General features: G+C 54.4%; 7 protein-coding genes across 7 annotated transcripts in view; 4 read left to right on the forward strand and 3 right to left on the reverse strand.

Moving 5' to 3' along the window:
* ASPZODRAFT_163514 (hypothetical protein) overlaps window positions 1-171 on the reverse strand; it is a gene marked incomplete at its 5' end in the record, with an annotated part of 4,997 nt that extends 4,826 nt beyond the window's left edge. The window contains one exon of the mRNA XM_022726627.1: window positions 115-171. Within this exon, the coding sequence (XP_022586227.1) occupies window positions 115-171 (57 nt within the window). The remainder of the gene's footprint in view (window positions 1-114) is intronic.
* A 1,301-nt stretch (window positions 172-1,472) lies between these two features.
* ASPZODRAFT_12531 (hypothetical protein) lies at window positions 1,473-4,956 on the reverse strand (the record flags this gene model as incomplete). Its single annotated transcript, XM_022721423.1, has 3 exons — window positions 1,473-3,413; window positions 3,492-3,746; window positions 4,870-4,956. The coding sequence occupies 3 exons, from the start codon at window positions 4,954-4,956 to the stop codon at window positions 1,473-1,475; spliced, it is 2,283 nt and encodes a 760-aa protein (XP_022586228.1).
* Window positions 4,957-5,223: 267 nt separating this feature from the next.
* On the forward strand, window positions 5,224-5,548 carry ASPZODRAFT_12532 (hypothetical protein; the record flags this gene model as incomplete). Its single annotated transcript, XM_022721425.1, has 2 exons — window positions 5,224-5,318; window positions 5,392-5,548. The coding sequence occupies 2 exons, from the start codon at window positions 5,224-5,226 to the stop codon at window positions 5,546-5,548; spliced, it is 252 nt and encodes an 83-aa protein (XP_022586229.1).
* A 1,793-nt stretch (window positions 5,549-7,341) lies between these two features.
* On the forward strand, window positions 7,342-9,252 carry ASPZODRAFT_138789 (hypothetical protein; the record flags this gene model as incomplete). The annotated part of the gene is made up of 4 exons (XM_022724492.1): window positions 7,342-7,382; window positions 7,442-7,845; window positions 7,903-8,373; window positions 8,444-9,252. 4 exons carry the CDS (start codon window positions 7,342-7,344, stop codon window positions 9,250-9,252), a joined length of 1,725 nt encoding a protein of 574 aa, XP_022586230.1.
* Window positions 9,253-9,810: 558 nt separating this feature from the next.
* ASPZODRAFT_55299 (hypothetical protein) lies at window positions 9,811-11,001 on the reverse strand (the record flags this gene model as incomplete). The annotated part of the gene is made up of 1 exon (XM_022728538.1): window positions 9,811-11,001. One exon carries the CDS (start codon window positions 10,999-11,001, stop codon window positions 9,811-9,813), a length of 1,191 nt encoding a protein of 396 aa, XP_022586231.1.
* A 1,452-nt stretch (window positions 11,002-12,453) lies between these two features.
* Window positions 12,454-14,167, forward strand: ASPZODRAFT_456955 (hypothetical protein). Its single transcript, XM_022728368.1, has 2 exons — window positions 12,454-12,503; window positions 12,572-14,167. Exon 2 carries the CDS (start codon window positions 12,604-12,606, stop codon window positions 14,125-14,127), a length of 1,524 nt encoding a protein of 507 aa, XP_022586232.1. The 5' UTR covers window positions 12,454-12,503; window positions 12,572-12,603; the 3' UTR covers window positions 14,128-14,167.
* Window positions 14,168-14,430: 263 nt separating this feature from the next.
* ASPZODRAFT_127846 (hypothetical protein) lies at window positions 14,431-15,898 on the forward strand. The gene has a single exon (XM_022721852.1). It carries the CDS (start codon window positions 14,471-14,473, stop codon window positions 15,869-15,871), a length of 1,401 nt encoding a protein of 466 aa, XP_022586233.1. The 5' UTR covers window positions 14,431-14,470; the 3' UTR covers window positions 15,872-15,898.
* Window positions 15,899-15,934: the final 36 nt, after the last annotated feature.

Consider the following 15,934-nt stretch of genomic DNA (forward strand, 5'->3'; position numbering starts at 1 on the left):
AGTCGCTTCCGTGTTGGGGCAGTTCCGTATTGGGAGCTGCGGGGCTACACGTTGATTGGCGGGGGGGATATCTGGGTCGATTCCCCAGTCGTCCACACGTGCCCAGGTACTTACCGAGACCCAATCACAAGCCCGCGCTGCAACCCACTCCTGCATCATGCCCGGATTCATTGGGAGAAGCGGCTCTGTCTAACCGAAGTAGGCAGCCGTATCCACCGGTTCCGGACTAGAGGGAGCCAGCGGACCACTTGCCAAGGTGGCACCGATCGGCACAGCCTTGCCTAAGCCGGCCTAGCAGGGAAGGTAAAGAGAGAGAAACTTGCCACCAAATCCCGATCTAGACCCCATCGTGAGCCTGGCCGCTTCGATCTGACGTAGCCTTGCAGAATAGAAGCTGGGGAGAAGAGAGAAACCATCGGTTATTTCTGTTTTATAATTATCTGCCTCTTTTCTCTGCAGAATACTTTTTTTACTATCTTTAATACTGCCCTTGTTGATCATCTAAGTTCGGTTCCTACAGCTACTCCATGCTTGGCGTGAACGGTGAAGGACAAACCCCGAAATGAGACACCCGATGACAGCCACCGATGCAATCGTCGACTTGGCTTGTGGGATCATCATTTGACTACTAGTCTTACCTTATCTATTAGTCCACGAGTACGGAGTATGACTATAGTATTAGCTATCAGATATAGTATTAGATTATTATCAGCTTTAGATAGAGTTATTAGTTATTAGTTAGTGAAAATACTTATATAACTACAAGGTACATACTACAGTACTGCATGGATACTCTGGGGCCAATTTTTGGGCAATGTCCATCCCCACAGTGTACTTAATTTATTCTTAATCTCGTTGAACCTTCTGGAACCTGATCTGCGTCTAGATAGTTCGATTACTCGGTACATCCATGGTAGAAACTTGAAAGTCTCGTGGAGATCGATCTTGGTTTAGGATTGTCTCACTCATATCATACTCCATCTGACAGTATGGGTACGGAGTACACGTATCTAGGTAGGTAGTAGGTAGTACGTACCCAATCTTACATAAGACGATTCGTCAGTTACAAGTCACAATCAAATTCAAGTTGTAGTTATGTATAGTCATCAGTCATGCCTCGTAAATCGTCGGTGCCATGGGGTACCGGTATAGCTCAAGAAAATAGCCCTCCCTCTCCAAGAGAAAAAAAAAAAAATTGAAACATCAGGTCCAAACGCACGTTGTTGTACAGGCCGAATGGAGAGATCAGTTCCGTCCCACGTAACAAAACTCCATGAAAAAAAAAAAAAAAGAAGAAAAGAGATGGAAAAAAAAAGATGGAAAAAGAAGACAAGCCGAAGGGGATGACGAAAGGAGAAGAGGAGAGAGAGATTCCGTCCAATTGGAACTGTCGCGTGTAAATCAAGGATAAAACAAATCATTCAACCATCTAGATAAATTAGACCGAATAGGAGTTCCGTTCTATGCGATGATCATCGGTCGTATTTGGCGGATCGCCTCGAACGAGTAGAAGTGGAATACTCGTAATCCTCCACTGGGGCCACGCCGGGCGTGTAGCGTTTGGCTGCGGAACTGCGCGCAGGGCTGTCCCATCGCTGGGGACGAGCAGCAGCAGCAGCAGCAGCAACAGCAGCAGCAGCGGAACTGCTCAAGCCGGCGGTGCTGTACGATCGTGTTCGCTCCGAACCGCTTCCCCCGCTACCAGACCGGTTGCCCACCGTACTAGACCCATTCTTGTAACTGTTGCGGCGGACGTCGTCGGCGGCGGCCAAGGTCGGGTCGATTTGGCTCGATCGCGGGCGAGAAGACACGTACCCCTCTGCCCGTTTGGGGCTGACGTACCGAGCGTAGGCGTGCGAATGCAGCGCTGGTTCCGCGGAGGGATCCTCAAAGATGTAATCCCGGAAATGGATGCCCGAGAAGCGTGAGTTTGAGCTCTTCAACGGAGGCAGGTCTTCACTGTACACCTTGGGGGGGGCTGTATGGCTGCTCACAGAAGGAGCAGCAGTTCGGTGAGACGAGGGCGGCGGGGGGGGGACATCAGGCTGATCGCGCCATCTCCCCGATCTCGAGCTATGTGCGGGATCAGATCGGTGGGGACGGCGCTGCGTGGATGACGGAGAGCTGTCTCGCTGCAGTTTGCGGCTGTACGCTGCATCATGCGAATGACGCCGAGCGTGGGTGTCTCGGGGCAGTGAGAGGTTATGATGCCGCCGGTACCGTTCCTCAAATACCGGATCTTCCTGAGAATGGGGTTCCGAATCCTCTGAAGAAGCGTCGGAGGGTGGAAGGGACGCATGATATCGTTGGTGTGATTGGTTTTGTTGGTGGTGGTGGTGGTGGTAGTGGTTTTGCTGTTGCCGCGGCTGCTGTGGTGGTTGTCTGCTCTGGGAGTGTCGGACGGTCGATGATGACCGTTCTCGGCCTCGCGACTTGGACGAGCTCTCCGTCCAAGCAGGAGCAGGAGGGGTAGGTGCTCTGGGCTCTACAAAGCCTGTCTTGACCCTTTCCTTAAGACCAATCGACAGGTCGTCATCCTGTTCTTCCTCGATCTCCTCCTCCTTGGCGGCCCGCTGCGGCGGAGAATCTGGGTAATCGGAACTATACCGTCGATGGCGCCTCGACCTTGAGGTTGCACGTTCCGTCCTGATATCTGGATTACTTCGGCGCGGCCCTGAAGCGGGTTGGTGAGCATGAGGGTGATGGTTATGGTGTTGTTGTTGTTGTTGTTGTTGTTGTTGTTGTTGTTGTTGTTGTTGTTGTTGTTGTTGTTGTTGTTGCTGGTGGTGGTGGTGGTGGTGGTCCGTCGTGAAGTAATCGGGAGTTTCCGGCTGCGGGGCACTGGTGGACGTTTGGTAGTAGAAATGGGATGATGACGATGCTGCTGCTGCTGCCGCCGCCGCCGCCGCCGCCGCTGTTGCTGCTGTTATTGGCGGCTCTTCAGGGGCCGGTGGTGTATGGTGTGGTGAAGGGTGGGGTGTGTTTCGCTTCCAGTAGTCATATTCAAGGCGCTGGGAGACATTGTGGTGCCAGGCAACCATGTCAGGGTCTGGTTCCGAGGGGAATGCGGTACGGGGGATGGACTTGGGGAAACAGCCGCCGTCCGGGCGGGGGATATCCCACTGGGCGACGGCATGCTGCAGGTATTCCCAATGCTCGTCCGGATCCAGCAGCAGCTGGATGGTCTGCCAGCGTACGAAGCCGCAGGGCAGCAGAGCGGGCCGCGAGGGGGGCTCAAAAGCGTTGTCGGTGGGCTGCAGGCTGTGGAAGCAGCCCAGCGACTGGTAGATGAAGGAGAGGGCGGGCCCCTTGGTGTCCAGGAACAGGGTGTCATAATTGCCGCCCACCTTGCGGTAGAAGGTCGCCAGTCGCTCCGGGGGCAGATCGAAGGTCTCGTAGGCATCGAAGGTGGTCTAGCCATCGTCAAGTCAGTAAACCAGCGGTCCAAAAGATGCCTGTCGATCGCCACCGCTTCAGGACGTACGACGTACCATGAGTTGGGCAATACCGCGACACAACTGCTCGAGCAGCAGCGAGGGACTCTTATCGGGATTGATCAGCATGCCCCAGTAGCTGCTACTGCTGCTACTGCTGGCACCTGCAGTCGACATAGCTAGTTGTTGGCGTTGTTGTTGTTGTTGTTGTTGTTGTTGGTGTTCGAGACTGGACGAGCCACCCGGGCGAGCCAGGGCGAGACATGTGGACTGGGCGTCGGAGTCGGCCAGCGTGACATGAGACCTCAGGGGCTAGGATATTTGAACCTCAGATGTAGAATTGTAGAATTGTCGGTCGGTTCAATCGGTCGGTCGGTCAGGGAACGCGGTGGTGGTAAGCAGATATCAGGTGGTTGTCAAGAGAGGCGTGGAACAGGAACAAGTGAGGCGGGGGCGGTCAGGCACCACTGCGGGGGGGAATGACAGCTGTCACACCACAGAAGAAGAGTCAAGGGTTCAAGGCTCAGGACCTCATGGGTTGGAGAGGATGCAGTATCTCAGCAATAGAGGAGAGGTGAGACGGGAGAATGTTAGACGGTCATGGGAGGCAGGAGATTGAGCAAAGGAGAGAGAGTCAAGAGTCAGTCTTGTGTCTGCTGGTGGCTGTGGCTGTCCACGGTTGCCTGCGTAGATCGTTTTGGCTCTTTGATCTTTCGTTTGGTTTTTTTGCTTTCGTCTTTCTTTATTAGGATTTTATTTTTTGAACCAATGTCTCATACAGAGTATGGAGTGAAGAGTAGTGTTTGCGTGTCTGGTGCCTCAGGCATATTGTTGCCTGAGTCTTTTTGTGCCTTATCGCCTTACTGCCTTACTGCCTTATCGCCTTTGCCTTACTGCCTTATTGCCCTACTGCCTTACTGCCCCCTCTCATTTCCTTGACTGTTCACCAGGAAATAGCAGAACTTTTAATTAGAACAATAAGGAGGCATTCAAATAAATAGTAACAAACACAAGGCTACAGCTACAAAGTTTGAAGCCCCCATCTAACTGTAATCTTATTCGGACGGGTCGATCCATGGATGATACTATTAGGATTTACTATTTCGACCATTCTCGACTATAGTTGATGATAATCTATTAAGCGCTTATTATTACAAGTGGGACGCCGCGTGGCATCTAAAGTCGCTAAACTATTAATACTGGCATTATTGATCAGCGATGTCAGCTAGCTATTAGTTAATAGGACTCCGTACATGGATATGCTCCGTAGGTAAGCAGTGCCGACTTGCCGGGACGAATCTTGGTATAATAGATATGTATTAACTAACTAGGTAGTTAGCTACTACGAAGTACAATGTACTACATAGTAGCCAATTAAGCTAAAAATACCATCTATCTATCCTCTTCGATGAATGGCTACCTAACTGACAGGTACCCTGTACGGAAACACGGAGTACTTCTCTAGGAAGATGATACATCCACAGTGGGCCTGATCCACTGCATCATTCTTGCAATGCGGCATTCTGGACCGAGCACACCAAACATTCCAGGCGACAACCCATCTCATTAAGGGTCTAAGGGTTTTTTCTTCTCCTCTCTTTCCCCCTCCCCTCCTCCCCCTTCTCCTGTGTTCGCTCCACCGGTTCACCGATCCTTTCCTGATCTTCTCTTCGTGATACGTCGTCGACCTCCCGTCGAAGTTCATATATCTCACTCATCCAGTTCGTCGGATCACCAACCAACTGCCTGCTCATTCACTCATTTACCTTTCTTTCACTTCCAATCGAGGATGGCTGCCGTCAGAGACTCGGGCTTCTGGAGGCGTTTCTCCCTCGCTGTCCACATGGACGAGGCCAAAGCTGCCGACAAGGAGACCTTTCTTTCGTATGTCTATCACATACAGGAATGGCATCGGGAGGAATCTCCACATCACTGACCTTTTGCTCTCTTTTCTCAGTGACTACTGGATCGATCGGCAACAACAGAAAACCCGACGAAGTTATTGCTGCGGCTGTGCAATTGCGTTTCTCATCTCATTCTTCATCGCCGCAGCTGTCATCGTCATCTGGTGGTTCGCCTCGCATAACTGGCTGAAGCAAGGTACAAAGGGTTGACGGAGCTGGTTCTCTGCAAAAGAAAACACCGCCATCTTGATGAACACCTGACCCGACATTCGCTATATCAATCACACTCTGCAAATTGCCGATTGCGAGAGACACCCGATCGGCAAGACCGATCTGTGAGAAACTGGCCACAGTCATTGGAAATGTGACCACAGATCCCGTATCATCGGATAGTCCAAAGCGAGTGACAGTCCAGAAATGACCATTCAATGTCCTGTGACAGCTTGACCCGGTCAACCAAGGCAACCAGGCTTAAGGGGGGAACGCCCACGAAGATTCTCGCGCTAGGACTAGGGACAGGTCACTGCAGTGTCTCGACGCAGGCTGGCCTGGGGTTCGAGTACCATCCAATCGATCAGGATGATTTGAACACTGTTGGCAGATGAAATATGTCCCTGTAAATATAGACCTATAGCAATCTCATAGGGCTATGAGCCAGTTAACCTGTCCAGAATCAGATTCCATATCTTACCATCTCCACTAGAGAGTCGATCAGTCAACCCTCTGACCTTGCCACTATCCAATGTGATAGATCATCAAAATGACCGCCTCATGAAAATTCCAACTCTAGATTAGACAGCAGTTCAATGAATCCACTGCCAGATGGAAGACGAGATACGGAGGACCAAAGTCTGAGTCTCTTGACAAATCATACCCGCTGGCAGATGCTGACCCTCGGGTATTCTTGCATTGTCGCATTTCCAATAAATCTGTCTGTCAGGTTCGGCTTGTTTGACGTTCCTCCATGTTTATGATAGACTGATCGCAGCAGAGGGAAGACAGCAGGGGAAGACCTCTCCCGATATGCAACGTCGATTTCCCTAGAGAAAGATAAGATCTTGAGCAGAGAGACGAATTTCCAATTGTTACCCCCTTCTCTGCTGCCTATTCGCGGCAATGAGGCGAGAGTGGACAAGGAACAGCCCCTGAGTCCCTATAGCATGTGTATGTTAGGTCATCGTGGGCAAGATCAAAGCCGATTTATGTCCCTAGACACCATTAATGGTTCTTCCAAAGAAAAAGTCTCGAGGAGACGTGTAGAGTCCAGAGCAAGTGAGGGAGTGTCGGTCAGCCTGTACGAGTAGGAGAGGAGGGAGCTGTTGATGAGGTAATCATGTTGCCTCAGGCATTATATTATACCTCAGGCATTAATCATTCTACTTGCCGCGATATCGAATCCGCATGAGATACGGAGTCTTCCCCAGGCACTTGGCAGAACGAAGTGCCTATTGATTCAATCCCAATACTACACCATCATGCTTCCAGTAATATCTTTTCACTGAGTAATACAATTATGTAGCTCTATTCAAGTATCTAACGCCTTCAAACCCGCCTGGACCTGCCAAAAGAGGCATAGAGCTGGTTTCCCATCACGTGGGACCAACGTGACTCTCGCTCGGTCATTCGAATTTCAGTCTTCAGTCAGGGACATTCATTCCTTATTCACTTATTCACTTGAGTATTTCACGTCTGGGAAGGCCAACGCCGTGGAAGAGAAACCCCATAGCCGTCTGATAGACTGTCTCACGACTTCCAGCGTCTTCTCCGACCGTTTGTTTCGCAGAGATCGGCCTGCTGCCGCTTATCTGCGGAGAGCCAAGGACAAGGTCCAGAGGCCCTCCCTTATCTGTCTGTCCTGTCTCTCTCTGTCTCTCTCTCCACTCGCTGTTTGGTTTCCCCGCAGGCGATACAAAAGGAGCTGCCCCGAGCCGAGGGTGGTTTTTTTTTCTCTTCTCTCTGCAATTCTGTGCTGGCTGTGGACTCTCAGAGGATCAGTGCATACAATGTTCCCTCCGTTCGACTATTTCACGTACCTGCGGGTTCGGTAGGTTTCAGGTCTGCTGCTGTACTTGTACTGGCCTCCCCTCGCTGACGAAAGTCAAGGGACTCCAAGCGCAAGGAACGTGCTGCCCGGTTCGCTGCGCTGGGCCCCGAATACCACGCCCCGTTCTCGGCGTTTGACAAGACGGTGGTCAATAAGCCCATTCAAGAGCTGGTGCAGGAGGTCCAGCAGGGCTCGCTCGCTGCGGTCGATGTGCTCCGTACCTACGGCAAGGTCGCCGTCAAGGCCCAGGAGAAAACCAACTGCATCACAGAGCTGTTGCTACCGGAAGCAGAGACGTGGGCGCAGTCGGAGGTGAATCTCAAGGGTCCCTTGGCGGGCGTTCCTATTTCGTTGAAGGATTCTCTCCAGGTGAAGGGGTTTGACATTACCCTCGGCTATGCTCGTCTGGCGGGGAAGCCGTACAAGGAGGATGGCCCGATGGTGAGACTGTTGAAAGATGCTGGTACGATGATACTCCCCTCCTCCCTACAAGCAGTCAGCGGTGCTCATTAACCCTCAGGCGCGGTCCCATATGCCAAGACGGCATTGCCAATCACCCTGCTCTCGTTCGAGTCGGCTAATGGCCTCTGGGGACACTGTCTCAACCCTCATGTCCCCGAATACTCCCCCGGTGGTTCGACCGGTGGTGAGGGCGCCCTTCTAGCTCTCGGAGGCCGTATTGGTATCGGTTCCGATGTGGCGGGTTCCGTTCGTGTGCCTGCCGCCTGGAGTGGAATCTACTCCCTCCGTTGCAGCACCGGTCGTTGGCCGAAAGCTGGGGTTAACACCAGCATGGCGGGCCAGGAGGGAATTGCCAGCGTTTTCAGTCCCATGGCTCGTACCCTGAATGATCTGTCTTACTTCACCGAGGCTCTCATCGGTATGCAGCCGTGGAAATATGACTACACCGTGCATCCGATTGCCTGGAGGAAGGACGAGGAAAACGAGGTCAAGGAGAGAAAGCTAAATATTGGTGTGATGAGCAACGATGGTAATTGAACCCTGGATTTTATTTCATGAAGTGTGAACCGATATTAACGTGTCACCCTTCCTACCAACAGGCGTCGTTCCTCCTACGCCCGCTATCGAACGTGCTCTGGCTACCACCGTCGCCGCCCTGACCGCTGCCGGCCACACCGTCACAGAAATCGCAACCCCAGCCACCGCAGACCCCTTTACTGGCCTCGACCTCGCCTCTCAGCTCCTGAACTCGGACGGTTGTTACACCTTCAACTCGCACCGGTACACCTTTGAGCCCTCTGACCCCGGTGCCGACCAGCTGACGCGGATTGCCAACCTCCCCCGTCCGCTCCGCTACCTCTACTACCTGTTTGTGCGCTACATCAAGCGCGACGCGAAGGGGGCAGCTCTGATCCGCAACTTCTCCCTCAAGAACGGCGCCGAACAGTGGAAGCTCGTAGCCAGGCGTGAAGCCTTCCGCGCCACCTGGCACCAGTGGTGGGATGCCAAACCCCAACAGTACGACTTCATCCTGTGTCCCGTCAACGCTACCCCCGCCCTGCCGCACAAGGCGATGCACGACGCCGTCTCCTCCTGCGGCTACACCTTCCTCTGGAATCTGCTGGATTACACCGCCGGTGTCCTGCCCGTCGGCCACGTCGACCCCGTCAAGGATGCTCTCGTGGCTCCCTACAAGACCACCCTCAAGAAGCTGGGGTGCAACAATACCGTCGCCCGGGGCGCCTGGAAGCACTACAATGCACAGAAGATGGCCGGTCTCCCCACCGCCGTCCAGGTCGTCGGCAGACGCTGGCAAGAGGAGAAGGTTCTCGGCTACATGTCCGTCGTTGAGGATGCCCTGGACAGATACGCAGAGGGCGGGAAGTACACCTTGATCGAAATTGATTAGGGGTGTAGTTGTAAAACTTTTGATACCATGATATATGAAATACTCTTATATACTTGCATTGATTGAACTCAATACTATTCAGATACTTTCAGTCAATAATTTATGATTCCATTGTATTCATAAAGTCATCTATCCACAGCACCAGGTATTATTATCCTTGAGAACCCCTAAGCATCACAAAAAACCCACGAAACACCAAATAGTAATAGAAATCAAAGCAGATGAAAAGCATTTTCTTCTCATCTGTACGATTTATTGGAAATCCGAACGATTTTCTTCTTTCGGAAAGGTCGCGGTCGCCTTCATCTCCCACAACGCTTTGTTTTTCACTTCTCTCTTCTTTCCCTCCCCCCTGGATTCATCGATTTCACCACTGAGATGGTGATTAGGCATCGAATCTCGAGAGCTGGGGGTCCACTGTATGTGACAGACTTGAATAGTGAACAGTGAGACCCCTGTCTGCGTCTTTGTTCGGTTTGCTTTGTGTTGCCTGTCCCCCTTCCCCTCGCTCTTGATTGTGTGTTTATTTTTTTTTCTCGTCACAAGGAAAGTCTTTCATCAGAAATCAATCGGTATCGGTATCGTGTCGTCCATTTCCGGTACGTCCATCGCCTGTTTGATGGCGAGCTGCTTGGCCTGCTCCTCGAGGGGGAGGGCGTCGAAGGCAGCGATGTTGGCGTCCCACTCGGCCACGCACTCCTTGTTCCAGTTACACTGCTCAACCTCGCCGTACAGGGGATGGCTATACCGGGGGTGGTTCGTCGGCCAGCCCGAGGCGTGGTAGTGGTGCTTGACGAGCGCGGTGCGGGCGTTGTGGTTGCCCGAGTCGGAATGGCCCTGGCCCGCGGCAAAGGCTTCGACGGTCAGGACGAGCACGCCTCCCACCAGCTTTGATTCGGCCATGTTGTGGAAGGTGTCCCAGGTAATGGAGCGGCCCTCGCGTTGGCTCATGTACTCCAGCACGGCGTTGGTGAAGGCCGACGGGCCCGTGCCGCTGATGACCTCGTCAAAGTCCAGCTCGATCTCGGCAACGGGCTTGCCCTGGCGACGGGAGACCTCGTTCAGCCAGAGAAGGATGTGGTCGACTAGGGTCATCATGACGGGCAGGCCGGGTTTGCAGACAAACGTCCACTGGCAGAAGGACTGCGACTTGGGGCCCAGGATGGCGTGGTCTTTGAGTGCGGGCTCGTCGATCTCGACCCCGATGATCATATTGATGTCACGCTCGTCAAACCGCTCTGGGATGAAGCGTTGGATGGGCTTCAATGCCTCGACGTCGATGTCCGTGTATACCCCGCCTTCGACGTACATGACGAGGTACCGCAGCAGATCGGCCTTGATGATCTTAGCCGTGAGAGCCCGGTACATGGCCACAATGTCCGGCCGGTTGAACCCGTCCGGTCCGAAATAGGTCTCTACATAGTACAGATCATTCTGGTCCGTGAGCACCTCATACCGATGACCCGGGTTCTTTGCCGTCCAGCTCCGCGCCGTCGCCAGATCACGCTCATCAAACTCCAGCGGATCGACCTTCCACGTCTGCCAGATCTTGCGCGGAAACAGGTGCCCAGTCCCCGACGATGGTCGGGATGGGAACCCACTGCCAGCGCCTCCAAACTCGCCAAAGAGGCCCGTAATTGACAGATAGAGCGTCAGCATGAAAAAGACCACACACGCCGGCAGTATCTTGCGGACCTGTCGCGGCAGGCGTGTGGTGCCCACCCCCCAGGGGCTGCCGGGCGACTGCATCGTCATCATCCTGCTGTTTCCGTTGAGGTAGGGGGTGCCGTCGGTGAGAACGACGCCCGTGTCAGTTTCGAATTTCATACGCAACGAGTCTATCGAGGGCTCATATCTCGGTTTTAACCCGGATTTGGTTCCCTTCCAGTGATCTGCCGTGGAGATCGCATCCATGTAAGTCCTCGTTTGAGACATCCGAAATGCACCACGATTGGGGGGAAGGGAGGAATGGAAGGCAAATTCAGCAGGTGGAAGAGACTTCTCTCCGAATAGTTTTGTTCCCTCTCAAGAGGTAGCAGGAAAGAGAGAGAGAGAGAGAGAGAGAGAGAGAAAGAACACATGGAGGTGAGGTAATTTTCCCCAAGAGAGAGCCCCTCGCCTCAACCGGGTTTTCAGATCTTTCGTTCCATCTAGCTAGTCTTGTCTACTTTTCTAGGCATGCGGAGAAGTTACAAGGACGCAATCTCTCGCCGAGGTTGATGAGCTCACCGGTAGTGGAAGCTTATGTACGGGCCTTGCTAATCATCACAAACCAGGAAAGTGGACATCAGCCCAGGGTTTGCTCTCTTCGCTTTTTTTATTACGATTACCACGATGATTACTACAGAAGTAGGGATCTGCTGTTCGCCAACCGCGGTGAGAGATCCCACCGGGTCTATACCACCCCGTCTCGACCCGCTTGTTGGTTACTGGGGACCGTTGACCAAGGGGAGAGTTGGCCATGCCGTACGGAGTTATGACTGACAAGGGGGTCAAATGTTGGCACTGCCGGGGTCGCGCAGTACCCTTTCACTCTCCGACTACCGAATGGATTCCGCCGAGGATAAGAGTGTTATGTCTTTGACGTCAGCTCCTTAGCAGGCGACGGTTTCCAACTCGATCGACTTCTGGAGCCAGAGAGAGAGAGGGAGGGAGAGAAGAAGATGGGATGGAATGGATCCTGTGAAAGGATCGGCTACGCCCAGAAGCAGCGTACCTGACTGGTGAGGTTGAACGAAACTATTTCGGCCGTCAAGCCGCATTGAGCGAAGCTTTAAAATATACGCCCCGCCTTTATTGGCGGATTGAGTCCGGGGTCTGGAGAAATCCCTGGGATCTGGAGCCCGGCAGAGTGCGGAGATAGACCCCGACTTCACGCAACCAGTCAGTGACGATCGATTCGATGACCGAAGTCTGACTGCCTGGTTGTCACATGCCAGCCGGCCAAAGGCCTCTCAATAGTACTGAGACATTTTGCGTATGGCGATCGTCGTCGGCAATGCAACCTCGGAAGCTGGTCCCTGCAGCCCGTGCATTTGCTTGTGACGAAGCCCTCGACGCAGGGGAATGGAGAAGACTCGGCCCAGGGCTACAAATGATATACTACATTAGTCCATAGACTCCAGCAAGTCCATGGTGACTAAAATTGTCCATACTTTGACTGGACGGGGAGAAGTGATGATGGGATCGGCAAGTTCCCCTCAGAAAAAAGACAAGAAAGCGTCACGACTCAATCCCACCCCGCATTCCCCGTTCTCTTCGTCATGAGCTAAACGCATGTCTTCCTTGTTCTGCTCCCTCTCTTTCTGGTCTTCTACAGATTTATGAGTATATGAATCCCGGTCGACGAGGATGTCTCCGCGAGTCGATAACGGGCTGCTGGAGAATGGGGATGGGTACCTGTGGCAGGGCGTCAAGCCCGAGGTGAAAGGACCACCGCCGCACATTCGCGCGATCCGGGGCTGTCTTGATGTCCTGCGGCCGGCGTGGATGAGCAAGCCGGGCGCCGGGCGTGAGAGCGGCCTGAAGCAGCAGCAGCAGCAGCAGCAGCAGCAGCAGCAGGGACAATCACCACCGCGCCGCCGGACGGCATATCTCGACGGGGTAAGGGGGTTCGCGGCACTGCTGGTGTATTGCATGCATCACCAGCTGTGGGCGCACGACAAGTTCGCCTCGGAGCAGATCCTAGAGAACGCGTTTGGGTACGAGCGACGGCACTACTTTGCATGTCTGCCGGGGGTGCGGACGTTCTTCAGTGGCGGGCATTTCGCCGTCAGCGTCTTCTTCGTGCTGTCGGGGTATGTGCTGTCGACGAAACCGCTGAGCCTGATACATGCGGGCGAATACACCAAGCTGAACGACAACCTGGCATCGGCGCTGTTCCGACGCTGGCTGCGGCTGCATCTCCCCATTATGATCACGACTTTCATCTACATCACCTCGTGGCACTTGTTCGGCTACCGGGCGGTGCCCGATCCGCAAGGGTCGTACCGCGACGAGCTATGGAACTGGTACGTCGAGTTCAAAAATTTTACCTTTGTCTTTCGGACCGGGGGTGAGCCGTGGTTCACGTACAACTTCCACACCTGGTCGATCCCCGTCGAGTTCCGGGGCTCGATCGTCATCTACACGGCGCTGCAGGCGTTCAGCCGGTGTCGGCGCAACGCACGCCTGGCCGGCGAGGTGGCGCTGATCGTCTACTTCCTCTACATCGCCGACGGCTGGTTCTGCGCGCTGTTCATGGCGGGCATGCTCCTGTGTGACCTGGATCTGCTGGCGGCGCGCGACGCGCTGCCCCCGATCTTCTCGCGCCTGCAGCCGTACCGCGACCCCATCTTCTACACGCTGTTCGGCGTCAGTCTGTACCTGGGCGGTGTGCCCGCCTCCAACTTTGACCTCACCACGCTGCGCCAGTCGCCCGGGTGGTACTACCTGTCCTTCCTGAAGCCGCAGGCCGTCTTCGACTTCAAGTGGTTCTTCCTCTTCTGGGCCGCGACCTTCCTGGTGGCCAGCATCCCCCGCCTGCCCTGGCTGCAGCGCTTCTTCGAGACCCGCTTCAACCAGTATCTCGGCCGCATCTCGTACGCGTTTTATCTCGTCCACGGGCCCCTCCTGTGGACGGTCGGCGACCGGCTGTACGCCGCTGTCGGGTGGGAACACGAGGACTCTGCCATCAAACTGGCCGGCTGGTTCAACCGGCTTCCCTTGCCCAAGCGCGGACCCTTGGGTCTTGAGATCAGCTTCCTTTTGCCTCAGCTGGTCCTGCTACCGCTGACCCTCTGGATGGGAGACATCGCCACCCGTCTCGTAGACGAGCCATGCGTGCGCTTCACCCAGTGGCTGTACCGGAAGACCTTGCCAAAGTCGGCTGCTTGAAATTCAGTAATTCAAGAAGGAAACACCTTGATCGAAATACCAAAGATCTGGTCTGATTCGTATGCAGTAGTGTTTGAATTCTAGTTAATATCAATCAATAGAATGGAAAAACACCAACTTTGATAGAACTCGCAGCATAAACTCATCGAATTAGGAATCTTCTCAGTCGAATCTTCCCACCTGACGTAAATTAAAAAACTATTCCCTCCTATCTATTGGCAATTCCTCTGCGTTGCCCATAAATAGTCCTCCTCCCCCTCTTCTCTCCCTCTTCCTCTTCTTCCTCTCTACAACCACCAACAACACACAAGGAAGAGCCACCACCGCTGGCCACGCCTCCACCATGCTGATTCGCGGGCTGAAACGGCTGGTATTTTCTCTGGCAATACTGTTGATCATGGTTCTAATCGCAGCCACGGTTTATCGCGACCGACTGCCGCGCTGGGGGGCACAGCCAGGCCTGGTGCCTTCTCTACACCACGATGACAACGCGTCGGGACCAAGGTTCTCACAAGGCCTCGCAGGGTCGGAGAATGATCTCAGGGCTCCCCAGGTGGACATGACGCGCTATCGCGAGGTTTTTTCGGTTTCCAGCGCCTCGAGAGCGTACTTCCTGGTTGATTTCGACGGGCACCAGGCGATCAACCCCAGCATCCTACCGCACCCGAAGCTCCCCAACACGTGGATAATCGTTGCCCAGAAGCGACGGCTACCGGGGGACGAGACTGGCGTACACGTCGAGTTGGTCTGCAACGCGGTGTTTCGCGCGGACGGCGTGCTTGCCTGCGTCGAGCCGGCGGCGGTGCTGCCCATCGCGCCGACCCAGGGCGACGACGCCATGTGCGAAGGAGATGTGGCTTACTTCCGACTCAACGAGGGCCCGCACGATGCTCGCGTGTTCTTCGGGCCCTGGGCGCCGTATACCATCTACGGCTCGAACGCGGTCCATACATGCTTCTCGCAGTGGATGCTGGACTTCCGCCTGCTGGTCGACTGGGGGTTCGAGTTCTACCACGAGGATACCTTCCGCCAGGCGACGGAGTTGCAGCGGCCGGTACCCTATGGGGTCGTCGAGAAGAACTGGTTCGTCTTCTGGGACGCCGCGGGCGCCCTGTACGCCCACTACGATATTGCCCCGCGGCGTGCCTTTGCCCGCCTGAGCGCCGACGGCTCTGTGGGAGAGGATCTCGCGCCCCTTGCAGCAGCGGCGGGGGATGATCGCTGCATGCAGGCCCATCTGCCGCGGCTGGAGAGCGAGCTCGAATCGCTGCACCAGGCGACCAACTCGCTGGCCATCACGCTGTGCCGGCGAGCGGACCCGACCTGTCAAGAAACGGAGGACAATACCTTCATTCTGACCATCTTCCATCACAAAAGCTTCTACCAGTTCCACTCGGTCTATGAGCCGTACGTGATGCTGTTTCGCCGCTCCGCCCCTTTTGCCCTCTACGGCCTCTCTACCAAGCCGCTCTGGATCCACGGCCGCCGCAGGCCCGGTGAGTGGGAAGAAGATCTGGCCGCTGCCCGGTGGGCGCTTCCCACGACCGAGGAGGCGCCGCCGGTGCCGCCTGAGGCCTACTCGGAAATGATGTTCATGACCTCGGTGACTTGGAAGAACCACGGCCTCAAGTACCACGGTTACCTGGACGATATCGTCTTCCTCGGCTTCGGCATCGAGGACAAGCAGACGGGGGGCATCGATGTCCTTGCAGGCGATCTCCTCGCTGACATTCGACTGTGTTGAGTCTTTTTTTTTTTTCTTTCTTTTGGTGTAAGGACTGAACGATATATTGATTCGACTCTGTTT

The sequence above is a fragment of the Penicilliopsis zonata genome, assembly GCF_001890105.1.
Source record: "Penicilliopsis zonata CBS 506.65 unplaced genomic scaffold ASPZOscaffold_1, whole genome shotgun sequence".
NCBI classification, from domain to species: Eukaryota; Fungi; Ascomycota; class Eurotiomycetes; order Eurotiales; family Aspergillaceae; genus Penicilliopsis; species Penicilliopsis zonata.